Genomic DNA, 27,178 nt, shown 5'->3' with positions numbered 1-27,178 from the left:
AAACCAAAAAGCTGTGTTTCTTTCTATCTCTCTCTGTAGTTTTTGTTTACTTGTCTCTTTTGTTGTTAGTCAAAAAAAGACTTGAGGCTGCAAGTGTTGAGTGTGGGGCCTTGTTCACATAAGTCATGCATCCATTATGTGAATGGATCCTTTGTCACTCTGCGTTTTGTTTTTTGTTTGTTGATTTAAATTGAAATTAAAACCAGATGAAAAAATTGTGGTGAGGCCATGGAGTCTTACTCGGGAAGGAAAAAAAATAGCTTTTACAACATTGTCCTTGAAAAAAGGAAAATCAAACAAGAAGGTTTTTGAGCTAGGAAGCTGATGTTCCTGCCTTCACTGATGTGGCAAAGGATGCAGAGAAGTGAGTGCTGCTCAGTGGGATGCACCAATCAATGACTGAAAACTGAAATCTGCAGTTATTTATATTTGGATGCTACCTGTGCGTGGCCAAGTCCTGAATGCCATGACTCCACCTCCCACCCTTTCCTAAGCCCTGGAAGCCACAACCCAATAGACATGTCCCCTCCCATCCTTCAAAGATAGTGCTGCTCTTTGAAGTGACTGTGCCATTAGTGGTTGGTCGATCTCTTGTTTATTTATTTATTTTAGTCCCAGTTTGCCAGGACACGTGCTAGTCATGCAGCATGCTCTTCTGTGCTTGGCCTAATGCTGTCAACATCTAACAGGGTGGCGAGTGTGCAGAGCGAGCCAGGACAGCAGAACCTCCTCCTGCAGCAGCCCCTGGGAAGGAAGAGAGGCCTTAGGCAGGTGAGGACACGGGCAGCACACAAACCTGCTCTCCTGCTGTGGGATTTGCTGTGGTTTTTCTTGTGTGTGGCTGGTTGGACATGATGTGTGGGTGTGATGTGTGCAGTCTCTTGACTTAGCAGGAATCACAGCACAAATTGTAGGTGTGAAGCCAGGCAAATCCCTAAGAGATGAGACACCCTTTGTTTTGAATTCCTCAGTCTTGTCTATTCTATTCTTAAATGATGTTTCTGCAGCCTGCACTGCATTACACTCAGTGCTGAAACTGAAAAGGCACAAAGCCCAGAAGTTCACAGGAAGGCAATGTATGAGCCATGGAAACCTTAAAGTGAGGTTATGACCTCCGGTGCTCTAGGCACCAACTTCGTCAGGTTATCTTCTAAAATGAGCGAGGCAGCTCATAGTTGCTAAAAGGTTATTTATTGCTGAAGCACATCAGTCTCAAAAGCACAGTCACAGACATCAAAGTCCATGATAAGTTTTGGTTTAGAGTCCCAGATAGAAGCAGAAGCTGCTCCCTGAGGTCCTGGTGGGGCCGATGATGCTGCGGCAGCTCCTGTCTTCTTCTCAGGTGTTGAATTTGGCAGTGAACAAAAGCAAAAATAAAAGCAATGGCAGGAAAAGCAGAAAAGGCACTAACTCTCCCCAATACATTCTCTTATATAGAATCTTCCCAACAAGCTAAGACACAAACTCAGACCACCACTCCTTAACCTATTAGAATTCTAGTTTCTTAACACACCAGGTTACATATAGACTATGCATACAACCTATCTTGTTCTATCTGAAAAGTGTAAGCAGTATTCTTACTGTAGCTCTATTATGTTTAAGCACTGTCTAAAACCATGGTCCTGGAGCCTCCACTGGAAAAAACATTAGTATGTTTTTCAACCTTCACTAGAACTCCCACTTCTAATTGGGTATCTAAACCTTTTACTTACTAAAAGCATTAGATCTCATACTAAAACTTACTTACTTATCCTAAATCTTAAACTTACTCTAAAACTTACATTTAAACTTAAACTTCTACTTTATGTGTGAGTGGCTTAATATACCTCAATCCATCCAAAGGCTTTAATTCAATCCCTGCACTCTGATTCCTCCCTGAAGGATTCAGAGAATTGCCCGACTCATTGACTCCAACACCTTATGTGCTAAAAGCAGAGTGGGCAGACAGCAGTGATGTGTTCCCCTTTCAGAGCAGCTATATGAACATAGACCAGCCTAACTGTTGCAATGTTTAGTATGTGAATACAGACCAGCCTGTCTGCTGCAATGTTTAGTATGTGAATACAGACCAGCCTAAGTGTCTGCTGCAATGTTTAGTATGTGAACACAGACCAGCCTAACTGTCTGCTGCAATGTTTAGTATGTGAATACAGACCAGCCTAAGTGTCTGCTGCAATGTTTAGTATGTGAACACAGACCAGCCTAACAGTCTGCTGCAATGTTTAGTATGTGAACACAGACCAGCCTGTCTGCTGCAATGTTTAGTATGTGAATACAGACCAGCCTAAGTGTCTGCTGCAATGTTTAGTATGTGAACACAGACCAGCCTGTCTGTTGCAGTGTTTAGTATGTGAACACAGACCAGCCTAAGTGTCTGCTGCAATGTTTAGTATGTGAACACAGACCAGCCTAAGTGTCTGCTGCAATGTTTAGTATGTGAACACAGATCAGCCTAACTGTCTGCTGCAATGTTTAGTATGTGAACACAGACCAGCCTAAGTGTCTGCTGCAATGTTTAGTATGTGAACACAGACCAGCTAACAGTCTGCTGCAATGTTTAGCTCCGGCGGCCGCTGCTGTCCCGCCAGAAAACGCAGACGGAGCCCCGGAGCCGACACGGAGCTCGCCTTTCCACCACGCGCCGGAGCATCCAGCCAAAGCCCAAACCCTGCGGTAGGGCACTGCTGCACTGCCACCACCAGCTTCTCCTAGCACTTTCCCACAACTTTTTCTCCTAGTACATGGATAATCTAACGGAAATCCACCCCCTCGAAAGGCTTTGATGGTTTCTCCAGGGGTTTTCCAGGTCAAACAGGACATGGGCAATGAATTAGCTTGCTTCCACGAGGTGTGGGGAATCTAGTCAGGACGTCTTATCCAAAACCTCCAGATGTGCAAGTCTGGAAGATGCTGTTGAGAGCAGCAGAAAGAAGGAAATGTCCCATCATAAGCTTAGCAGTACAGAGCTTTAAGGACTGTACATGGAAATGAATGTAGGGCTGTTTCAGTCTGTGCTGTGTGTTTCCAGGAGTCAGCGCTGCCAAGCTGAGCAGGTGGCTGTATTCTGTATGATCTGGAGTGAGCAGTGAGCTTTGGAGGAAACATCTGGAAGAGCAGAGGTTACTTGAGAACTTTCTGGGTTTCTAGGTGCTCAGCAGGAGTTTGCTGGAACAACACCACTGCTGGAGATGTTTGAAACATAAAAGTTAACCAAAAATAATTAAGAGCAGGAATGGGAATATCAGTTTTACTGTTAAGCTTTTAGTCTAGCTGTCTTTACTCTGTGCTCTTCTGTTATTCCTAGCTAGTGGCCATAGTCTGTAAGAATGAGGGGGCTATCTGCTGCACTTTTTTACTTAAATTTTCCACAAAACCTTGGGCAATTCTCCTATCTTTCTGCATGCCAGCTTTTCTTTTTTATTTGAGGGCAGAAATGCTTAACTCACACGGGAATTCAACTCAGTGTATTTTTCTGGAATGGAAAAATTTTATGGGTGGTATTTTTCTCACCAAGCCATGACAAGAACAGGAGATCCCAGAGTCTTGCTGTGGCTGTAGGGGAAGCCCAGGGTAAAAGACTTTTAGATTAGACGCCGATTAGACAGCTTATATAAAGATGGAATGAACCACAAATCCTCTATTAGTTCTAAAACCTCCAGGGATCCTCTCTCTTCTTCTCTGGTGTATTTCTTCCCCAGTTGTAACCCTCATTTTTCTGGGCTTTGCACCCTTCAGCGGAGCAGAAGCGGTCGGTGACGTTCACCGAAGCCCAGCCTGAGGCAGCCCCAACCTGCGCCGTGGAGCCACCAGCACAGCAGCTGGGCTGCAGCCCCCAGGCCAGCAGCCAGCAGGAGCCCCTCAGCAAACCTGTGCTGACCTCCTCACCTGCCATCGTTGTGGCTGATCTCCACAGTCAGGTAACGTGGCTGCTTTGTGCCCTGTGTCCCTGCACTGCTCCCTCCCAGGCACGGGAAGCGCCGGAGCATTGCAGCACTGGGATGAAACTGGCAGCAGAGTAAAGGCAGCAAACTCTCTGTTCTTTAGGCTGTTTGCTGCCAAGCCCCCTGCTTCTGTAAAGCCATGCCCTTCCAGATCTGTGCAGCAATTCTTAATCTGAAAATATATTTTCTGCACCTTCCCTTTCTGTCTTCCCATCTTTCTGACCTAATCGCCAAGGCAAACTGTCCTCAACAGGTTTTTACACCTCCTCCTTAAGGAAGGAATCCATCAAAGCCTCAGGACTGTTAAAGCATCACATTGCTTGTCCAACATTTTTGGGTGTTGGACCCCACTGAGGATGGTGGAGGGACAATCCCAGCCATCCCTTCAACACATCAGTGACATTGATATCACTTTTATATGCCCAGATATCCAGTGTCTTTTGAGGTCATGTCCTTAGCCATGAACAAATGAATGATCTCTGTCTTATGAATCACAGAATGGTTTTGACTCATTCCACCTCCTGCCATGGGCAGGGACACACTATCCCAGGTTACTCCTGTCCAGCTTGGCCTTGATTACTTCCAGGGATGGGGCAGTCACAGCTTCTCTGGGAAACCTTTCCCAGTGCCTCACTATCCTCAGTATAATTTTTTTTTCTAATATCTAATGTAAACCTACTCTGTTTGAAGCCATATGCTAAAAAAAGATGAAATGAGGAAGTGTTAATGCCTCAAATCAAATAACCTTTCTGGTCACTGATGTAAATTTGATTCACCAGCAAAAATATATTGTTAGGTATAATTTTAAGGAATTTATAATCTGGAAGCGCTTGGTTCTTTAGGGTAAAATGTATATCTGAATGAAAAAATACTTTATAGACCTTTCTTTCCTTTTTTCCCCCCTCTCCCTCCTGCTTTCTCTGAGCCTGACCACCAGCTCTCCTCAACTGCAGAGCGAGGCACTCTGTGCTGAGCAGAAGGAAAACGAGGAGGGCTCGGAGTCCCGGCCAGCAACAGCCCAGAGCACGCCGCCCCCGCAGCTCTCCGACAGCGAGGACTACGCTGGCCTGGAGACCACCAGCCTGCTGCAGCACGGGGACACCGTCCTGCACATCAGCGAGGACAGCGGCACGGAGAACCCTCTGCTGGCCGCTCACTTCAGCTTCACGCACGTGGAGCTCGGCGAGACCGATGTGGATCTGGATGAATCTCACGTTTAACTCCTGGGGAAGGACAGCAGTGGGAGGGGGAAGGAAATGTGTACTTTTCCTCAAGAGCTCCCTGCTAAATAGTAACTAATTAAAACAAGAGCACTTTATTATCCAAAAGCAGGAAATAGCTAGCAGCTGCTTGCTATAGACTGGCAAATTTCTATTTGGGAGATCTCTTTTCAGTTCAGGGCAGGACCACAGGAACCAAGAATTGTACAGAACTCTCAGGATAGGGGTGTGTAGGCAAACGTGGTCCACGGAGCCCTGATCTGGCAGCCATGTACTGTGATCAGCAGCCTCACTGGGTAATGGGCTGTTGGACTGAGCGAGACAGAGAAGTCTCTTCTGAGACTGTGCCCAAGATTTATTTTTGTAGTGTTTTTGAGAGGAGGGCTATACAGCAGCTGAATCCAAGGCTCTTACTCCCTGAAAACAGTGAAACCACTGACAGAAAGTACCAATCTAAAGCTTGATTTTCTCAAGCCTAGGACCATTGATTCTAACATGCAGAGCAACGATAAGCACCATAAAGCAATTAGACTTTTTTTTTTTTTTTTGGCACTGCAGACTTTAGCTGAGTTTACTTTTGTCTGTTAGTTCCATTCCACTCTGTAAAATATTGCCCTTGTGCTACAAAAATATTTGCTCTGCAAAACTAAATACAGTATATACCTTAAGTGCAGGAATGCCTGTTTGTGCACAGACACAGATGGGCAGGGGCTGAGTGGTCTGCAGGTGGTATAAACAGCCCACACTGTCCTGCTTTAATGTACTGAGCTATTCATCCTCACAGATTAAAAAAAAAACTCCAAGAAACTGCATCTGGAATGTGTGGACCTTCTGGTCCCAAGCAGCTGCTCCCCCGATGCTGTTGGATGTATGTAGATTTAAAGTAAATATTTATATATGGTATTTTCATGTTACTATATATATAAATATATATGCACATTGTAAACAAAAGATGGATATTGCAGGGCAGAAACTTGATGAAAGAATCTATTTTTGGCATGCTGAGATTGTATTTTAAAAAGTTCCATTTTATGTATGTAATGTTCATGGCTGCAAGTATTAGATAAATGTATGTAACATTTATAGAAGGTGGAGATCCCTGGGGGGATCAGCTGAAGTCAAAGCTGAGTTAAGGGGTTTTGCTGCAGCATCATGGAATTACACTGAAATGTGAATTTAGCCATTAGCTGCTGACAGGCAAACTGCAAAATAGCTGTGAAACAAACCATGAAATCATCAGCAATGCCCAAAGATACCCTTGGGAATCACACACTGCCTTTTCTGGCTCATGTTAGACTAACTGGAGTTTATTATCATGTCATTATGGTGCAGAAGAAAATGTTTTGGATCACCCTGAGAGTATCTAAAACGTGCTAATCACCACTTTGGCTCCTGAGGGCTTGCAATTTGGACACACACATCATAACCAGCCTTACAAAGGAGGGAAATGATCTCCTTCTAGCCATCTCCAGAGAAAGGACTTGCAGCTCTCCTCACTGGCTCTGAAATAGCTGTACCCTGTGGACAGCTGTCTGGCTGCTCTAGTGCAGCACACAGGTTTTCCTGGGGCTGAGACAATTAACTGCACCCCTGACAGCAGGTTTCAGCCTGGGAAGCCCACAGAGCCTTAGGCTGCACTGGCATTTGCCAAATGCTCACATTTGACAGGAGCTGCCACACCAGTGTGGGCAGGCAACTTGCTCATGTTAAACCTCTGAAGAGAGCAAAAGCCATTTTTCTCACAGGTGCTGAGCATGCTCTGCTACCACTCTGTTGGTGAGAGAATCTCAGCATGTCTTGGGAACAGCAGGGCTGAAAAAGCAATTATTTTTATAGTGCACCACCTATATCCCCCACATATATGGGGCTATATAATGTACAGGTGTTGCTCTAATGCAGCTCCAAAGGGCACCTGGTCCTGTAACAGAGGTGACAGTGTCCCAAGGATGTCCTGAATAACAAACTGTTCCCTCTGCTGATCCAAACATGCTGCACTGCTTTTACCTTCTTAGTGCACTGCAGCCAGTGCCAGCTACCTGTAGGATGCTGCTCTAGATTAGCTCCTAGCTCAGAGGTCACTCCAAGAATTGCTGAATTCCAGATGTTAAGTTTTATTACTAACACTGACGCACAAATTAAAACAACCCCACAGCTTCACTTTCAAGTCCCAAGGTAGACTTGGTCACTGGCAGTCTGAGAGGCAGGAAAGCTTCAGACATGAGCCAAGTAAACTGCTGGGACACAACACCTACAGAATTCATGGTGCACTTTACAGAGTGACCTTTTCTCCAGAAAATGAGGAAGCATCTTCCTTAATGAAAAGTAGAGGCCTTCCCACAGAACTCTACTCTACAGGTGACAAAACAACTGTGATTTATTTCCTTTATTTAATTCAGTGTATGTAACTTTCAAGTTTCTACTGTCACAGGTGAATCCACAGTAGTAAGCCATAGCAAGGACTAAAATGCCTCTTTTTAATGTCTACCCTACTAGAAATCAATGCAACTTATAAATGATGTAATCTGCAATGTAGTTTTATGCAGGTGGCTGGGCAGCTGGCTTTGGTTTTGTGGACTGATTGTTGGGAGATGGCACAGACAGGCCAGCCCGTCACCCTGATTTCCCATGCGTTTTTCTGTCGTATCAGTTGCGTTTAATGAGTGGCATTCCAAGTACTTTAGCTGGTTCGTGCTTTCCTCCAGTATCTCGGTGCCAGAACCGGTGTTATCTCCGCTGTGAAGACATACGATGCTGCTTTCCATAGTGTTAGAGCCTTAAGCGCATGTCGTGTTCAGCGATGTCCGGCTGTGCCTGTCCCGTCCGCGTGTCAGTCGCTCCCCTTGCCTCAGCATTTTATGCAAACGTTGTCGCGAGGATTAAATACAAAGGAACGACGGCAAAGGACAGAGTTCTGTGTTTGAGCCTGTTGCGTAACACGGTCGGTTTGCGGCGCTCTGAAGGGTTTCAATACGCGGTTTATCCCCACAGCATGTTAATGTTTACCTCTCTGCTCCCCGCCTGGTGCGGGGCTGTTGCGGAAACGGGCTGTGGCTCTGGCTCTGCACCTGTGCATTGGCGGGGGCATACCACACTGCGCTGGGAACTCAGAACCACCGACACAAGGGTTATTACTACTGTTGCTGTTGTTGTGTGGGACCGGTTGGGGAGCGCGGCCGGGAGGGCGGAGCAGCGGCCCCAAGATGGCGGCGGCACCGCCCCGGCCCGGCCCCCGTCCCTGCCCTCCCTCCGTCCCGGCAGCAGCCGCGGCGGCAGCGATGGCGTCGGGGTGTCGGATCGGGCCCTCCATCCTCAACAGCGACCTGGCGGCGCTGGGCGCCGAGTGCAGCCGCATGCTGGACTGCGGGGCCGACTACCTGCACCTGGATGTAATGGACGGGTAACGCCGGGGACGGGCGGGAGCGGCCGGGCCGGGGGCGCGGGGGGCGGGCGGAGCGGCCCGTCCCTCCCGGCCGGCACGGGGTAACCTGCGGGCGGGCGCGTCTCTCTCTTCGGCCCCAAGACACTTCGTCCCGAACATCACCTTCGGCCACCCCGTCGTGGAGAGCCTGCGCAAGCGGCTGGGCCAGGAGCCCTTCTTCGGTAAGGGCCGGGGGCTGCGGGCCGCTCCGCTCCGCTCCGGCGGCGGGGCTCGGCCCCACTGCCCGTCGCTCTCCTCTTGCAGACATGCACATGATGGTGGCCGCGCCCGAGCAGTGGGTGAAGCCCATGGCAGTCGCTGGTGCGAACCAGTACACCTTCCATCTAGAAGCGACAGACAATCCCGGGGCGCTGATAAAGGACATTCGGGAGAATGGGATGAAGGTGAGGGGAGTGCACGCTGCGCTCAGCTTAGCTGAGTTAACGCCGCCTTGCCGGGAGGTGCTGATGTGAGCGGTGATAGCACCCGAGGGAACGGCCTGCAGCTGTGCCGGGCTGTATCTGGAAAAGGTGGTCAGGCTGCCCAGGGAATGGTCACAGCCCCAAGGTGGCCAGAGCTCCAGCAGTGTTTCGATGCCGCTCTCAGGCACAGGGTGGGATTGGTGGGTGTCTGTGCAGGAACAGAAGTTGGCCTCTACGAGCCTTGTAGGTCCCTTCCAACTCAAGGTATTTTGATGCCGTGATTTTATGAAAAACTCACTTCAGGTGGTCTAGGATTGTCACATGCAGCCCTAACACACTGTGAATGAAGTCAGTCTTCAGTTTTGGTGAAGGAAATTTGGAATTTTTAAGTAAAGAAGCCTGTTCTTCCTGCCATGACACAGTTGCGTAATTACCTTCCTAGGAATCTGTCCTGAGCTCAGGCCAGCCTTGCCCTGAGGTGCACTAATCCTAAGGTGCACTTGGATTTGGCTTCCTTTCGTGCAGGTTGGCTTGGCCATCAAGCCTGGCACTACAGTTGAACACTTGGCACCTTGGGCCAATCAGATAGACATGGCTTTGGTGATGACGGTAGAACCTGGGTTCGGAGGACAGAAATTTATGGAAGACATGATGCCAAAGGTAAACTATGTTTCTCTTATTTATTGAGCTAAAAGCTAATTAACGGTAGGAACTATAGTGGTAAAGTAGATAAACCTTGTCTAGTTGCATAAGAAGCTGTAGGGTGGAGACTCAGTGCCCACATTTTTATCTGGTTCCTCAGGTTCAGTGGCTGAGGACACAGTTTCCCTCCTTGGATATAGAAGTGGATGGAGGAGTTGGGCCTGACACCATCCATAAGTGTGCAGAGGTAAGAGGTTGCAGCAGAGCAGCATTCTCAGTCATTGTGCTGAGAGACTTATCAACTTCCAGAAAATAAAACTTAGGAGAAATTTTTAATTTTAAGAAGGAACCATAAAACACATTTAATATTAAAATCTGAGGTCTAATCTTCTGCCCTTTTTTTAAAATAGTGGCTATTAAAGCCACCTCTAAGCTAAAGAAGTTTGTTTCTTTTATGTTAGTGTAAACAGGAGCAATGTAATGAAGAAGTCACATATTTGGGGAAGTTTTGAATTTGTGTTTTCTGAACTTGATTTGGGGTTGTATTTAGAGGTGTGTCACCTGCATCTGGCTTGTTTGCACACACAGAACTCACCAGCTCGTGTTTTACAAGCAAGCTGCAGGCAGTGGCTCTGTTCCACGTGACTGAGCAGGTGTTTGATGTCTTCCAGGCAGGTGCCAATATGATTGTGTCTGGCAGCGCCATCATGAAGAGCGCAGACCCCAGGTCTGTGATCAACCTCCTGAGGAATGTGTGTTCAGAAGCAGCCCAGAAGCGCAGTCTGGACCGATGAGACCTGCCCAAGCTGTGTTCCACAAGGCTCTGGGCATGCAGGAGAACCCTCTTCTCATGCATAAGTGAGGGCTGGATGAACACCAACTACAGAAACTTCCTGCTGCTGAACAGAGGAATCATTCCTTCACTGCAGTCAAGCGAGCAGCAGTGAGAAACACTCTAGCTGTCTTTCAGGGTTGGAAATGCAATGGTTTGAACCTGTCTCTTGATTTTGTGGAGGCTAATTTTGTGGCACGACCTCTAATGCTGACTGGATTGAACTGCAGTCAGTTTGTTGCTTGCTAGAAGAGTGTAGCATTGCCACAAGAATCTCTCTTGTGGAAGACTCTTAATCAAACTGCCTTCTGCTGTCTGTATTTTGTCATTTGATCTGTACATTCCTACAAAACTTTTCCACTACTGCATTAAACACCCCTTCCTTGGTGTGTTAAGTTCTTCAAGCTGACTGTCATGACTGGGTTTAGAAGTAAGTTTAGGGAAAATGCAGCTTGAGAGGGCTAAAATAAATCCCAGTGATGGAGAAATGTTCCTGTCCTTTGCTCTATTGCACTGGAAGTACTTGGCCTATAGAAACCTAAGTAAGTCAGTGCAGCATCTTTAGCAGATCACAAAGCGGGGAGTATCTTCTCTCACCTTTCAAATAGCCAGTTAAGACAGCTGTGTCTCAAATTTGCGGAAGTGGTGGAATTCCTCAGAAGAATGTTGCTTTAATACTCTTCAGATAAGTAATCTTATCTTATCTTGCTCCACAATCTCCTTGGTTTGTATATCATCTGAGTAAAGTTTAAGATGGTAACATACAGGAAGGGTAACTGCTGAGGAGATAATGTGGATTGAAATGCCTGGAGTTGGGTCTGTAAAAGGAGCTTGTGGAACCAGGTAGTTCTCAGACCTTCAATTTGCTGTGTCCACAGGCCTGGCCTGTTTGGCACAGAAGAGGTGAGTTACAGTGCTCCAGAGGAAGACTCAGCAGGCTGTGTTTTGGTAGACCTGTCTCCCATGGCTCTAATTAGCATTGTTGGCTCTTAAGTGTTTCATGGGATTCTGTGTGGTGTTTTTCCCTTTGAGTTGCAGTTACAGAAGGGTTGCAGACAGTCTGCTACCTTGGGGTGCCAGGTCAGGAGGCTCAGCAGCTGGTACAGCCCTTCTGAGCCACTGCCCTTGGTAAGCAGGAGGAGCTAAGGCTAGTTCAGACACTGCAGACAAGTATCTCAGTTGAACTGCCACATTTTCTCTGCGTGGTTAATTGTGGTTTAGGTGAACAAACACTGCTTCCTGTTTCCACTTGCAACCCCATTTGGTAACTAGCACAAGAAAAATGGAGTTGTCAGGACCTATTGTACTGAAAGGTATTTCACAGAAGAGGTTTGCCAAAAGCAAGCTTGGCCATGAAAGGCTACAGTCCCAAGGGCTGTTGGGTGTGTGCTAGAGTAGCTTATCCATGCTTCTGAAAAGAACCAGCATAGAGTTTATGTATGCATGGACAAACAATCATGGCTCTGGTAGCTAAAATACAGGCTGGACAGGCAGCAGCTGCGATGAAAATGCTAGTTCAGGATGTGGAGTCTGGCTTTTCATGCTGTTGAAAGCAGTAGGACAACAGCTGTAGTATACCAACCTCCTGCAGTAGATGTAAGCTGAATTGAAAGGGTAATCAAATTATTTTTGCTTTTTTCCTAATTAATTTGGGGGTGACATCCAAGTTGTGCTGGTTAATCGATGGTACTAGGCTCTGTGAAACCTTATGGTATGTTCTCTGTTCAGAGGCTGCAGCCATTTTGTAATTGTTTTAAGGATGGCAAGTTGGCACTTGCATTGACTCGGGTTAGGAGTCTTGTGGGAGACATTACACCCAGGAAGTAAAATTACTTTATTGCTTCTGTCTGAATCCCACCCAGGGGGGTTTATGCAGGTGACTCCTGCTGTAACAGCTTTTACACATCTAAGGTTAAATCTGTTAGTGACTGTGTCCATGAAGTCACAATAATGGATGATTCTTGTTCTTTAATGCTTAAGACTGTTTCAGTTTCTCACCTGTGTCCATTTACAGAAGTGATTTGTTTGGGGCCTGCCCTTCTGTACTCAGTAACAAGCCTTGAGTCCCAGGACTGGAACTGAGTGCTGACATGAAAACCCAGAGAGCTGCTTGCATGGTTTCCCCAGGGCTGAATAAACCCCAGGCCCATTAGATGTTGCAATCCTCTGATAAGGTTTCAACAATAAAGGAGAGCACAGCCTTGTTGTATTGAGGCACGTGGTCTAGAGTGGTCCAGAGTGATCTGACAGCACAGGTCTGTCTGAACTGGAAAACAGGATGAAAACAACTCAGAGCCGAGTCATGCTGGGCTTGCACACGTGCTGCACAGGCTGGTACAGCCCACAACCCTGAGTGAGATAAAACACTGCAGGAGACACACACAGAGCTCAGTTTTAATAGGGTTTAAAAATTCTTATTTGTACTTACATGCCATTAAGGTCCTGGATGCAGAGATGAAGCATTTTAAACCCTCACAGCAGCAGGAAGCAGAGCATAAATGGTGTTAAAAAAAAAAAAAAAAGCCTCAATTGAACATGGTAAATAAAGCACATGGGAAATGGCTTTGTGCAGCTGCAAACACCCACTTTCATGTGTGGGGGGGCTTTGCTGCATTATGTTTTAAGTTGGTTTTTCAGAGTCAGTCTTTGTAATACCTTTCAGCCACAGCAGTAGGAGCAGCACTAACAGCTGTTTTCACAGCTTAACAGCCAAAGAGAGGTTGGGTTTTGTCTGGCGTTTCATTTTCTGTTTAAAACTTTGAAAATGAATGGAAACAAGCAGGGGATTCTGCACGTTTTATGGCTTCAGGGATGAGCCTGGCCCTGATGCCTTAGCCTGCTCCCACAACAGGTACAGCCTCATTACATGAGCATTCATACAAAACTGAACTGTCTGGATGTGGGAGCCCAGCTGTGCCAGGACACTGGCTGCAGGCAGTAAACCAGTGTACCAGTGCTGATTGCAGCTGCTTGCAGTCAAGGGACAAATGAGAGGGCTGGTCCTGGAATCAGGTTGAGTTCTGCAAATGCTTTAACCCTGTCCCAGTACAGAAATGGGCCTGCTGAAAATCAAGTGCCTCCCTGTCTGGAGCCAAGACACAGAGAAGGCAGGGCACAGGTCTGCAGCTCCTTGAGAACCATCTCACTTGCCATGCACGCAGCACTGCCCACCTGGCCCTGCCAGATGGAGGGACGCTGAAGGCAGGCAGGTGCTGGGCGAAATGCAGCCTGTTCCTGGCCCCCTTCCCACTGGAAGGGGGGCCTACCACACACATCCTGCTCAGCTGATGGCAGAGCCCTGTGCACACCACTGCATGGAACAGCCCTGCACTGGCACTGGGAGGATGAACAGCTCTGGCACTGTGCTCCAGCAGCCAGTTTGCTGTCACAGGCCTAGCCAGCTGAGGCAGCTGTTGGAGGAAAGATTTCTGCCATCAGTGGACTAGGGTAACAACCAAACAAGACATGTTGCTTCTGTCTTGTGCCTTTCTTTAACTACCCTTTTATTGCTGTCATGAAGCAATACCAAGTTCCCACAAGGGCTGACAAGGACACACAAGAGGGGACAGAGAAATGTGGTTCCCCTTCCTCAGAGCACTGCCTGCCTCTGCAGCCCTGCAGTGGACAAGGTACCCAGCAGCTGCTGTAGCTCATACCAGGGCTGTCCCATGATGGGACCTGGACTGCAGTGCAGGGATGCTCTGCACCTCCCCAGGCTGACCAAACTGGGATAACCCAGCTCCTGTGACACAGGGGGTCTTTGGGCTCCTTTTAAAAACCCTTCTGTTTCCACCCTCCTGTAACAGACTGGATTGTACTTCCACTTCTTGGCAGCACTTTCAGGACATGGAAGGCAGCTGGCCTGCCTGGCTGGTTTACTTGGTCTGTCCCCTCTCCTAAAACATAGGAATTCCTCCCTCTGCCCCAGGGACCAGACAACACAGGAAGCCCATACCTTACAACAAAGCTGGGTGAGGGCTGGTCAGGTCAGGCTTCCTGAGGAGGAGACAGGGGTATGGAAAAGACCTGCAAAACATCTGAGACACTGACCTTTCAGAAACCTTTATCTGAAATCAGATGCACTGCAGGGCAAGAGAGAGGGCAACACACAGCTCTGTACTGAGGCACTGAGGGGGCCCTTGGCCTCACAGCATCAGTATCACAGCAAAGCTGCAGTAGGTTTGAAGGCCAAGCAGAGCTCTATGCCAAGAGGAAGTATTCCTGCTACTTCACTTCTAAAAAGCCATCAAATTCAGACTTTATACAACATATATAGAAATAACTTTTAATTAAAAAACCAACCTTGCATCAAAGATTATTGTATCAGACATTGAGGCAAGATTCAAGTTTAAGACAAACCAGTGTTAAAAAAGTGTTTAAAAAAATAATCAGAATGTGCAATAAACTACAATGTAGCAATAGGTTGTAGTGTTGAAACTTTACTGAACTGTTTTCATATGCCCAGTGTGTATTTCCTGTAATTTTGACCAAAAAAATAAATTGACACTAAAACTGGGTCATCTGTCCAGTGCCATTCCAGATATTACACATGGAAGAAAACTGCACAAAAAACAGAGACTCCTATTAAATTGCCTTCAACTGTCCTACACAGAAAAACTGCCTGGTGATGGATTATACCTACATTCAATGTTTAATCTTTGTTAATACCTCTTGGGATTGCAGATACATTCCAAACTATGCTATTTAGATGCAAGTTTAAACAACTTGCCTTTGTTTTCTCACTGTGAATGCATTGGGAAATGCAAAATCTACCCAGAATCACAATGGAAAGCTTTGGGGCTTTTTTTTTATTGCTCTTCAAGACATTAATCATCTTTTCCTTTCCAGCTAGTCACCAAATGTTGGCATACTTACGAGACTCTTAAAAGGCACTGTACAAAAATTGGAACAAGACTTTAACATATTAAAGCAAAGTATTATGAGCCTCATTAGCTACTGAAGGACTAAGGAAGTAAGATGATCCAAACCACAGCATTCCATGGGCTGTGTCACTGATTTGGCTCGACCCCTCTTTCCTCCTGTCTCTCCCTCCCCACAGGCCTGAAGTAGAGACCCTGCTTTCTGAGTGTCAGATACATTGACTATGGCAATGCAGTGGGCTACTTCTACCTTATTGCTTGAGGACTTCAATATGAAATATGCCCTAGCACTACTGAGAGCTGACTACATGACTTAAGATAAATGCAAGGCTTCCAGACCCCTTGGTTTGAGCTGCTGGTTCTCACCTAGCCTTACCTTACAAATGCAGTTAGAGAGACAGGTTTTTGCCCCATGGTCATGCCACACAGGAAAATAATCTGAGGCTAACACTTATCCCCACTATTTTCAAGTAGTTTTTCTGTGTTCAGTTGAAGTTGTTGGATAAGGTTGACAGCATCTCCTGCTGCACCAGAGTCCACTAGAACCAGATATGCATTTGAAAACAAACAAACAGAAAAGGATGATTATTGACAAATGTGGCAATATGACAACAGAAAGTGAATGGTGCCAGCAATTTATGTGCGCCCACTCCCGACATTGGGAATATTAGACTTCCAGCTTGAAATAATTACTTTCTCTTGGGGTTCAGGAAGAAGAAAGTGTTGTCTTTGGGATTTATCCTGCCTGTTACAAAGCAAGAAAGAAAATATATTATATGCAGCTAACATAAAGGATTTGAATTGTGCTGTCATATGTTGTGTGAACGAGAGATTTTACCTTACACTTCTCTCCACCTTAATTGGCTTTCTTAATGAACCACATTATTCCCTGTCACCTTTGTTTCCTTGTACTGTTGCTTCCTAGGCAAGTGCTTTTGCAGTCTTCTGACTCTTGGGTAGATTGTTTTCTTGGTGGATAGCCATTGTCTGGCAAAGCAGTGGGTGTGCCTGGAGTGCAGGGAGAGCTGCTGGGGAAAGTTGCACTTGACATTTCAGTCTGATTCGTTACTTGATCTTGGCACAGTAAAGCTTCTACCTCTTCATCTTTTAGTGGAAAAACTCGAAGTTCCCACAGCCCAGACTGAAAGGAAGCAGAAGAGTAGGAGTGAGGGTGGAAAAAGAGTATAGAGGATAAAAAGGGATTTTAGTTAAGTCTGAACTGATTAACTGTGTGCAGAATCATGTGCTATCAAGTAACAAACAAGTGTCTTTCTTTACAGTGTTTGCAGGGCTCTTCAGATAAAGAACACAACACTGCCAGGCACCAAGATGTAAGCTGGCTGCATAAGATTTTGAACTAATAATAGATTACCCCTGAAGAGGCAAGGATACTCTTTTCCACAATGCCAGACCATCAGGATGCCTGAACCCCTAATGACCAGGCCAGTCTGGAACCTTGGCCAACACCCCTGAAAAAACCCCAGACTGAACCAAATCCTTCCATATTTGCCTCAAAAACATTCACTGAGCAATGAAACTTATACTTGTTGACAGATCTGGAGTTAATTTATAAAGCTCAGCAATGTAGTTCTAAACAGGAGTACTACATTCATTGCACATTAACTTGGGTGACAACCTGAGATTCTGATCAGTGAGACAGGAGAGTATCTTCAGGTTTCTTTGCTGTCACTGAAGAACTGACCAGACCTGGAAGCTATTGGAAGCACCCACCTTCTCTTCCTGGCTCTCCCTGCAGAGTGGTGCCATCCCTGCACAAACAGAGCTGTGTGTTTCTGAAGCTGGGTCAGAAGCAGGGTCAGCAGTGCAATGATCCTTCTGCACTGAGTCCTGGCTGTGTCGACCATCAGCATTTTTGCTGTAAGACCTAGTGCAGAATCAGAAACAAGTTTTAAGAGTTACTCCCTGATATTTCACATTGCCATGAGCAGTTCACATTTTCTTTTCAAAGTGTTCAGTTTCTCCATGCACGCTACACTCCATTCTGCTTGCTTAAACCAAAAGAGCAGAGGAAAACTGGTGTGATTCTTGACCTTGCTGGCTGTAGCCAAAGCAAAGGACTATGTGGAGGAACGAAGTGGATAAAATGAGTGGGACAGGCACAGGCTGGCTGCAGACAGCTAGTGACTGATCCCACTCTGCATCTTGCTCCACATGCTCACCAGAACTGTGATTTTGGACAAAAGAAATGAGTGAGTCACAGGCTGCTCCACTCAGAGCAGCATCACCCACAGGAGCCCATGGGGTCCAAACTGCACTGTCAGCACTGTGCCAAATGCAACTCAAGAGACAAGACCTTGGGCACCCCTGTACCTCTTCTGCTCTGGACTCAAGTGCAAAGCAATCAAAAATGTAGTAAGATTAAAAGTTTTAACCTCACTTTTAACAGAAATTTAAACTAGATATAAAATAATGGGATCCATCTGAAATTCCAGGTGGAAGCCTGACCTTGCTCATGAGCAGTTTACTTCTGAATTCAAGCAACGCTAAGATTTTATCAAGGAGTTCAGAGTTTCAAAATTAAGGTACATACATACTTTTTATTTTTTAGTACACTTTCTAAAGTTGGGAGGTTTTATGTTCAAAATTGCTTAAAATGAAATTCCTCGAGATGGCTTAGCTCTATTTTTATCCTGCATTAAAAAAGCTATCTTTGGCTATTTATTCCTAGTGTCATGGTTCACTTTCAGACAAGAGTAGACATAAGCATGTAATAAATAGCAGAAAAAGTTATCCCAACATTCATAGGCTGCTTTTTGCCCTGGCAGATTGTGAAATTATTTATGGGAAGTATTTTCTCATGGCCAAACTGCAGATGCAGTTCTATGACATTTGTTCTGATATCCACTACTTTTTGCAAGACTTTTAGTGGTTATATTTCAATCTGATGAGTTCTGGCCTGTGAGAAAGAAAGCCATTGTGTGAATGGTTCAAAGTGTAAGGCCCCTGGCACAGCCCAGGACCCTTCAGTAACACATCTGGAATTTAATTTGAGTCAGTGAGTGAAGAAGGACAAACTGGCTAAAGTCATAGTAACTGGGAGTGGCAGTCTAGCAGAGCTCTGTGTTCAGTGAGGGAGGAAGATATTTTTAGTAATGCCAGGTTACTAACATGCCCAATTTCTGAAAGTATGCATGCCTCAGCACTGCTTTCCCTTACCAGCCACAAAGTTAAACATACCTGGTACTGTCCCTGATGAATTAATTAATGGTGCCCTCATTTCCAAACTTCTGTGACAGCATTTCTGACACTCCTGTACCACAACCCACACCAGGTTCAATAGGAAGGCTCTGATCAAAGCCAATACACCTGCCTGCTGTTCCTCCTGGGCCAGTGGCTCTGCTCCCACAGCGACCACCTCGCACGCTCTCGTTCTTCGTACTTGGCGTGGCGCAAGGAAAAAGCTTTGTCTGACAGGTCTTCTGCCTGCAACAGACACAGGGAGAGCTGTCATTATCAACACCACTGAAAACAACACCAACCTCTATTACATATAATTCTGCAAAGGACTAGTCAACAAACAAGGAGAGGCAACACAATGCATGCTTTCACTACAAAGGCACATTTACATGCATTCAGTTTATGAGAGCTCTGGTGTATGGGATGCTGTCATTTTAGCTTTATTTCTTTACATGTCTGTGTTTAATCTGAATGGATATAGAACTTAGACCCCCTCTCTGCAACTAACACATTTTTCTCTGTGGTGAGAGGCAGAAAATTTAGAGGACAAGTATTCATTTGCAAATTAAGGCAGTGTTAAAAGTACGTAATAAAAACAAACAAAAATTCCAACAGTTTCCAGAGATTGCTTTAGGAGGAGGCTGGGAAGCAGCAGGATTTGCCAGGTGCTCTTTAACCACTGAGAAATAGGTTTGAGATCACCAAGGACTTTGATAACTCCACAGAGAGGAATTCAGTGAACCTGAGGTGCCACATTCCTGCTGTGAAACCAAGCAGAAAATGCCTTCTGCTTTCAAGATACTATTTCTTACCCAAAGGTTTGCAGGATCCCACCGACAGCTTAAACCAGCCCTAATGCAAGTACTTTACCTGTTTGTAGTAAAACAAGGAACAGCTTTTTAGGTAAAAGATGCAGCTATTGCACTCAACTTTCACTGTGAAAGTACCATCTTTGTTTCTCTGATGGCAGGAAGTTTGTTCACCACCAGTTGAATACACCGTGAAGTTTGTTCCTTAGCCAAAACAGCACTTTGCTGCCCTTCCCCCTTGCTCCCCTGATGGCAGGGGAGTTCTTGGCTGGATCCCTCCAGTACAGCTCACAGTTGTTTCAAAGTGCTCCAACCCATTCAAAGTTCACCTAAAAAGCTGAGGTTGGCAGCAGTATTTGAATGCTTCAGCCACAGATTTTATGCCAGCTAGTCCCAGCTCAAAAGCTGAGAAATTCTTGGAAAGAACAATTCCTGGTCATAGGAGTTGTGAAGCTGCACTGCCAGCTCAATCCTAGACAAGAATTATACTTTAATAATTCAGAAGGTCATGGAAAATAAACTGCATTTTTTTTTTAAGGCAAAATCCTCAGTGGTGTTGTACAAGTAACACCATTTATCCTGTACAAAATAGAGAACCAAATGCATGGTCCTCACTGCAGTGCCAGGCAGTGCCACAGAGGCACTGGCAGTGCTCCACTTCATCGTGTTTCTGTGGAAGCCATCCCAGATTGAGTCCCTCAGCACCAAAGTGATGCACAGCCACAATGTGTACAATGGCAAAGTATCACAACCCATCAGTGTGATGCCAAAGGCTTCATGTGGATTGGAATCAGACACAGGATCACACCCATTTGTAGAACTGTGGCTGCCCAGCTCCTCCTCAGCCCAGCACTCAACAAGAACAAGCAGGCTGCTTAGTTTGCTCATCTCATCACTCCTTGCTGAAGGCTCCTTCATTGCTTTTATTTATTTATGTTAAACACAAACCACTTTGTTAGCTGCTGGTTTCCTTTCAAGTGAACTTAATGGGCTTCCTGCTCTCTCTGAAATTCATCAGCTCTGTCACTTGGAGAGGATCCAAACAGGGCTACATCTCAGTTCACATTCTGTCTTTCCAAGGTCAATGATGTACAGCATGAAAGTGAGAATTTTATGAACTACAAAAGTGTTTTTCTCTTGGGGAAAATTCAGGATTTTTCTGTGCTCGGATTTCCTTTGAAGTGGAAACAAAAGATAATTTAGAAAGAAAAACAGGATTTTGAAAATACTTCTCTTAGCAAGTTGCCAAAACTTTTCATGCTGGGAAGAGATTTAATTTTTAAGTTTCCATTCAAAAATTGAAGTCCATATTCCTCTCCAAGTGGAGGGTTTTGAAAAATACAGAAAAATAAGCCTTGTTTGCTTTCCATAGCTGGTGATAGCACATTTAACCCCTTGTTTATTTAAAATTAGTTTTACCCTATTCTTTTGAACAGTAAATTTTCTTATGTAAAAATTATCTGTTCTATGGATAGAAATTTCATGACATCAGAATAAAAGGTCTCTACTTGGTTATTACAACCTCTGCTGCTTCCCAGCATTCCCTGTAACAACTAAATTAAAGTTCTGCAACAGGAGAAATTTGGTGGGTTTTCCTCACTAGGGTTAGTTTGAAAAAGGACAAAAGAAGTGTCATTCCTCAGTAGGTGGATCTGGCAGTGATGTTGAGAGAAAAGGCTATGGGGAAGCCTGCTTGGGAGGCATGTCTAATGATTTCACTCAAAGAAAACTAAGCTTTGGATCCCCCCATGACACTGCAACACACTGTGCATTAATGTTGAACAGCATCAGGAATATTTCTGAAAGGTTCTCAAAACAACAAAAATCTGTGTTTCGCTCTTTGGCTCCACAGGAAACTCTGAGTCATAGACCATGAAAACACTTATGCAAAACTAGTTGCACAAGGAATTTCTCCAAAGAATTTGTCATTACTAAAACAACTACAAAATAAACTTGAACATTACAACTGCGCTTTTTCAGAAGCTTTAACCAGGAAAAACAAATTAAAACCAAACCAAAACAGGAAAACCTGTGCCACACCCTCCCATGCCTTAAAGCAATAAAACTGCAAATTCATACATGCAAACCAGGAAACTCAAATGTTCTATTTCCAGAAAGTATTTTTAGAACAAGTAATACAGCAGACATAGATAGTAGATTAACTTCTGCATTGCCGATTTTGTTCTTATAAGGCAAAATTTCCAGAAACAAAAATGCACCCATAAAAGGTAAGCTTTTTGTTCTCAAAAGCACAATGAATAGGCCTGATTCCCAGAAAGTGCTGAGTTCCCATCCTCAAAAGTATGACTCACGTGGAGCACGACAAACTGGGGACCCCAAATTTATTTGTAATTTAGTAAATGTTGGATGCCGGGTCTATTGCATGGATAGGGGCTGTTGCATTTAAAACCTCTATATGAAGAAGACAGAGAAGACAAAGATTAAGATGATGAAAACAACTAAGATGAAGAAAAAAGTTATCCAGTGGCAGAAATCTCTGACTACTGCTTGACAAAAGGACAACTCTGAAGTTTTAAATTTAGCTAAGCACAAGAGAGAGAAGTAAAGAAACTCTTATGTAGTACCACAAAACATTTTTAAAAGTTATATAATTTCCAACACCACCACAGGCTACTATGCAGTGAAATAAAGAAAGAGAGCATTTTATATAAAAGCAGAAAGTATATTTTTCCTTCCCTTGTGTTACGTGTATGACCTACTGAAGCTTGCCCTGACCTTAGCACATGAAGTGATTTCAAGAGTGGCAGAGCATGAGTGCAGAAAATACCAACAGGTAATGGTGCTGTTTCTCATGTCTTTTTACAAGCTTACTCAGTAGCAAATGTAACTTGGCTCAAAGCTAGAGGAAGTTGAACAATTATGATTGATCACCTTTTCTAAGTACTCTGAGAAACATCCAACCTAATTAACATGATCCCAAAAGAAAAGGGGAAATTGGCAATGGATGATTTACACAAACAAGATCATTAGCATTTTTCTCTGTCTGACATCTCTCCCCCTCATTCCACCCAGTAGCTGACAGATGATACAGAAGCAGTGGGCCACAGCAGGAGGCAAAGCTGCTGTATTGTTAACTCGAGTGATTTCCTGGCCAGAGGATGAATCATACAGTATTGAGAATCATGCCAAACACAAATATACTGGGTGGGCTTCTAATTCAGACATTAGCCCATGAACTTCAGAGAGAGACCTTGAAGACCCTCCAGCAAAATACACTAAAAGCACAAGTCATCTCTATGGGATCTGAAATCTAAACAAGAAATCCACTGATCCCATGCAAGTTCCTCAAAGCCCTGAATACAAATCACTGTTGAAATTCTTCACTCCTGCCCCTCAGGATGAAGACAGCAATGAACAGTAGATACTCAAGGGACAGAGTGCCCTTGCTGCCTTTATTAGTTATTCTCCAAATGGTTTAATTAAATCTCCTTGCAGGAGAGTTCTCCTGTGTGTGGAATTTGACCTTCTCAGTACAAAGGAAGGACAGGCATGTTTCCTGCTGGCTGGGATAGTACTAACCCACAAGTCAGTGGGTGGAAGTGACATAAATTTCACCACAGATTTCACAGGAATTTCTCAAGTGCAATGGAAAAGGCAGGGACAAAGTAAGCTTTTCTCTTCCTTCCAACCCAAGAGTGTGCTGCCAGGTAAGTGCAACCACACCAGGTAAGAAGTTGAGACCATGATGTTCTCCTAAAAGAAAAGTTATGGAGCAGGTAGCTACAGACCTAGTAAACCTCTGAGGAAGTTCATGCCTTTGTGGAGGGCATATTTTCTACCCCAAGGGAGTGACATAATGGTTTGTTTACTGAGTTTAATGTAACCTTCTGCACTGCTAGCTAAATGCCATCTTTTCCTACTGCTATGGCAACTAAACCTCTGCTTTAGAGGTTCTCTCAAACAGCAGCTCAAGAACAGATATTGTGGATAAAGGCAGGAATAAAAGTCCTACAGTTACAATTGGTGATAGTAGCAGAGACTGGAGGGAGATTAAAGATGTCCAAAGCACAGCAAAACTGACAGGTTTCTGGAAAAGAAGCCACAAAAAGATCGAAAAGACAGAAAATCAGCCTAGAGACCAGACTTGCTGGTACATTCACCCTGAGGTTAGGAAATGCCTCAAACTCCTGATTAAGGGAGAAAGGGATCCCCCAACTGCAAAGTCCATGGACATTGCCTGAAGAAAAAGGTAAATTCCTACGTCTGGAGGAAGCAAAACTAGCCCATGATTTGCAAACTTAGCTCAACAGGCAGGCAGGAAATGCTGAAGGTTATGTTGTTCCTGACAATGCAGAAAAGTTTGCTCCCACCAGGAGGGTTGCAAGAAAACAAATACTGAAAAGGAAACTGAGGAAACTTGCTGGACCCACAGGCAAGATGCCTGATCAGCAGCATGCCATGGGAACTGGCCATGGAAGGTGAGGATGAGGGAGGGACAGCACTCTGAAAGTGGCCCCAGAAGACAATCCCACTGGGAGAGGCAGCATTCCAGTGCTCAGGAATGGGTGGCACAGCCTGACCCAAGGGACCCTTTGGAAGTGCTGACTATGCAGCAGCAAGGGGTTAAGAGCCACACAAACAATGAACAAGGAATGTTAATGGTATACTTGCATTTCTATCTTCCATGGTAGAGGTAAGACACATTTTCACAAGCTGACACTTAACACTTTATTTTTGAAACTTGAAACTTACTGGGATTTGTATGAAGTCAGTGTTTTCAGAAAGTACACACCAATTACCCAATTATATATTGTATCTACTTTAAATAAACCTAGTGGTTTAATTAAAATACAGCCTACCTCTTCTTCATCTGTTTGAGATTTTTCTAAAGGTTGAAGTTCAACAACTCTCCAGCTAGAAACGAGACAAAGAAAATCAAACTAAGTTTAAGGTGCTGATGATAACAGATGGCTGAAATTTATGTTTTCCTTTCCCAACAAGGTATCTAACCTTTTCTGTTCCTAACACAGTCTTTATGATATCCAATACAGTTGTAATAATATTTTTCAACTTAAAAGACAATAAAAAAGCAAATACATATTATGGATTTAAAGAACATAAGTACATTTAGCACTTAAGACACTGGAGTAGGCAGAGGAGACCAATTACCCTGCTTTTGAAATCTAAAGATGTTCTCTTTCTAAAACAAAGGGCAAAAAGACCTCCAGAGTCATGGATTGAAGGCCTACACTGTATGGAAAGAAATAAGCTTACTCTGTGTATCAGAATGGCTAAATTTGAAAAAAAATTGCTAAATTCATTTCTGTTAATTCACAAAAAATAGTATACTACTTTCTTATGAACACACAAAAAAGACCAAAAAACCATTCAGAGCTTGTCAGCCTTATTTTATTATTATTAAATTAAAAGTTATTAAAGGCCATAACTACAATTAAGATTATATAAATCCACTTCTATTTTTAGCAGTCTGTGCATCTGCCACATCCCTGTGTATATCAGACTATTTTTCCTGTGCTATCAGCTGTCCAGTCTTCCCACCACTTCAGCCACATGAACTGAAATGCACAGATAAAAATCCAAGTGCATGAAAAGATTATCTTTAATATTACAACATTTCCTAACTCTGTGTAAATTATATTATCAGTTAATGTTCTCATGTTCGTTTTCATGTCTTTGCAATTAAAGAGGTTGTGAACAAACCTTGGAGTAAGGATTTCTTTGTACTGTAGTTTCTCCAACTTTGATGGTGCCACCAGTGACATGGGAATAACAATGTTGTCTATATCATAGGAGCTCTCACTTCTCAATCTCCTCCTGGAGTTATGCTGAATAACAGAATCAACATAAGAGGACGTCAGCTCCAGTCATAGGAAATGCACGCTAGCAGAGAAACATTAGAACTTCACAAGGAGAAAGCCTGAACTTTACTGGAAACAGAGTATTCTGAAGTGCTCATTTATGTGTTCTTTGATGATGATCAACTCAAGGGTGTGAAAAACAAGGTTCACTTTTTTGGTAAAATTTAAAAAGTTTAATAAAAGACAACAGGAAACAGAGATAATAAAGCAAAGGGTTAATGGCTGACTGCTTGACATTCAGCCAAGAGCACACAGTATCTTTGGAGTCACTTTTAAAATAGTTTTTTATTATTATCAGCCTGCTGTGTATTTATAAACTATTATGCATTTTTAATTTTTTTTTTTTACAAACTAGCTTACATATTCTAGGAATTGTTTAGTATGGCTATTTTTTGGGCTTGTTGTTTTACAGCATGTGTGTTTTTTGGCTGTGGTTTTAGTTTATTCTTATTATTACCTTCAGTTTGGGCCTTGGTCTACTTTTTTTGGATGGTAAGTGCTGATACTTGGCATATTAGCAGTAGAGTTTTTATCACATGTTTACTGGATGTTATTCTAACTAAACAGGCAGTTCAATTATAAGTATAGTTTAATTATAACTATATCAGCTATTTCACTACTCTGTTTAAGTTTTGTTAATAGCAGAAATAAAAACTGTATTTTTATAGCAAAGTTATTTTAACATTATACATATAGCATTTATTTTATTATTTGAGAAAGTTTGTATTTATAACAAGGGAATAAAGGAGTATGTGTTGTCTAAAGTATGTGGGACACATTTAAACTCAACTCTGCATTAAAACATGATGACTTACAGAGCACCAGTATACCACTAGGCTTAGCAAAACCATGGGACCTGAATCTGAATTATTGTTGTGAATTTTCCATTAATTCCAGTAAAACAGTGTGTTTCTGTAAACTGAGCCAGAGTTCTGCTGCTCCTCAGCAAATTATATACCAGGGACTCTGCCTGTATTTCTGCACAAAGGGTTTTAAACAGGGAAAATGAGAGTTGACAAATTTTCTGACTCTATTTGCACCATGAGGCAATTTTATATAGCTGCACCAAGAAAAAAGGATCCTAAGTGCCCTAGTGTAAAACTGGGAACATAAATCCCAGTGTATTTAATGAAATTTGGAAAAAAAAAGGCACAATGCCAATAAATCAAACTCACACTCCAGTTATATGATCTGCAAAATTCTTTTACAAGCAAGTATCTCTTTTAGAAACACCACATACTCAATCTGGAACACATCATTTAATGTAAACCATTTATTTCACTGCAGAAATGCTCTGCACTGTCACAGGACACTTTTCCAGATGTAAAAGGCATGTGAAAGGCTTTGGATTATTAATTTGCAGGACTCTCTGTTGATATTTCAGCTGAGACAGTGACACATTTTTGGTTTACCTGTGATGAAGTGCTGTGGGTGGGCCGAGACATGGCACTGCCACTGCTCGTGGGAGTAAAGCTGTTGTGGGACTCAGGCTCTGCATGTTGGAAGGAGAATGTCTCAAACTGAGAGCTACTTTCGCCTGTCACAAAAAACAGCAACAAACAAAACATACCAGCTGTTGGCTAGTAGACTGCAGAAATTTTTCCACACACTAATAGTAAAGTCATTTCTAGAAGCCCACAGTGAGCCACTTAAAATTTACTGGATACTAAAAAAAGCCATCTAAATAAACACTTGCTATTCATCCTGTCATTGTTGCTCCATAAAACTCATCTCTCTTATTCCATGAAGGATTTCTTCCCATGGAACCAGGGATTTATGGGCAAATCCTGACTTTTTTTTTTCCAGGAATTGTCATAGACTATACACACAGCAAATGCAATCTGACTTAGATTCTCCGTGTTCCCTAGTAGCACTTCTCTAGTTGGAGTGCATCTCATTTCTCCCTGACTGTTTCTTCCTTCATAAATGACAAAACTGGCAGCAAGGGTAACAACAAAATCAGTATAGATCTCCAA

The 27,178-nt window shown here is 43.9% G+C and overlaps 3 protein-coding genes across 12 annotated transcripts in view; 2 read left to right on the top strand and 1 right to left on the bottom strand.

The window, feature by feature from the left end:
• Positions 1-5,183, top strand: part of UNC80 (unc-80 homolog, NALCN channel complex subunit) — a 121,045-nt gene extending 115,862 nt beyond the window's left edge. For all 3 annotated transcript variants that reach the window (XM_056495900.1, XM_056495898.1, XM_056495899.1), the window contains 4 exons: positions 690-771; positions 2,562-2,673; positions 3,736-3,922; positions 4,879-5,183. In XM_056495900.1, coding sequence (XP_056351875.1) covers positions 690-771; positions 2,562-2,673; positions 3,736-3,922; positions 4,879-5,161 — 664 coding nt within the window. In that variant the 3' untranslated portion in view covers positions 5,162-5,183. The remainder of the gene's footprint in view (positions 1-689; positions 772-2,561; positions 2,674-3,735; positions 3,923-4,878) is intronic.
• On the top strand, positions 5,183-10,879 carry RPE (ribulose-5-phosphate-3-epimerase). Its single transcript, XM_056495910.1, has 6 exons — positions 5,183-8,558; positions 8,682-8,761; positions 8,844-8,983; positions 9,527-9,661; positions 9,804-9,890; positions 10,315-10,879. Exons 1-6 carry the CDS (start codon positions 8,362-8,364, stop codon positions 10,435-10,437), a joined length of 762 nt encoding a protein of 253 aa, XP_056351885.1. The 5' UTR covers positions 5,183-8,361; the 3' UTR covers positions 10,438-10,879.
• Positions 10,880-14,746: 3,867 nt separating this feature from the next.
• The window catches only part of KANSL1L (KAT8 regulatory NSL complex subunit 1 like), a 59,979-nt gene continuing 47,547 nt past the window's right edge, over positions 14,747-27,178 (bottom strand). For 5 of the 8 annotated variants that reach the window (XM_056495902.1, XM_056495904.1, XM_056495901.1 and 2 more), the window contains exons 10-15: positions 26,615-26,739; positions 25,045-25,169; positions 24,183-24,237; positions 18,687-18,799; positions 17,087-17,240; positions 14,747-16,496 (exon numbers count right to left, since the gene is read on the bottom strand). In XM_056495902.1, the coding sequence (XP_056351877.1) occupies positions 16,248-16,496; positions 17,087-17,240; positions 18,687-18,799; positions 24,183-24,237; positions 25,045-25,169; positions 26,615-26,739 (821 nt within the window). In that variant the 3' untranslated portion in view covers positions 14,747-16,247. Of the gene's footprint in view, positions 16,497-17,086; positions 17,241-18,682; positions 18,800-24,182; positions 24,238-25,044; positions 25,170-26,614; positions 26,740-27,178 lie in introns of those variants that run through there. The other 3 variants (XR_008840913.1, XM_056495909.1, XM_056495906.1) reach the window with 3 other exon arrangements.

The sequence above is a fragment of the Oenanthe melanoleuca genome, chromosome 7 (genome assembly GCF_029582105.1).
Source record: "Oenanthe melanoleuca isolate GR-GAL-2019-014 chromosome 7, OMel1.0, whole genome shotgun sequence".
Classification (NCBI taxonomy): domain Eukaryota; kingdom Metazoa; phylum Chordata; class Aves; order Passeriformes; family Muscicapidae; genus Oenanthe; species Oenanthe melanoleuca.
The sequence above is the reverse complement of the archived record's forward strand: the minus strand, read 5'-3'. Positions and strand labels throughout refer to the sequence as shown.

Coding starts and splice junctions, on each gene's coding strand:
- RPE (XM_056495910.1), top strand. CDS start 8,362: ATGGCGGCGGCACCGCCCCGGCCCGGCCCCCGTCCCTGCCCTCCCTCC. Junction 8,559..8,681: donor CACCTGGATGTAATGGACGG/GTAACGCCGGGG, acceptor TTCGGCCCCAAG/ACACTTCGTCCCGAACATCA. Junction 9,891..10,314: donor CCATCCATAAGTGTGCAGAG/GTAAGAGGTTGC, acceptor GATGTCTTCCAG/GCAGGTGCCAATATGATTGT.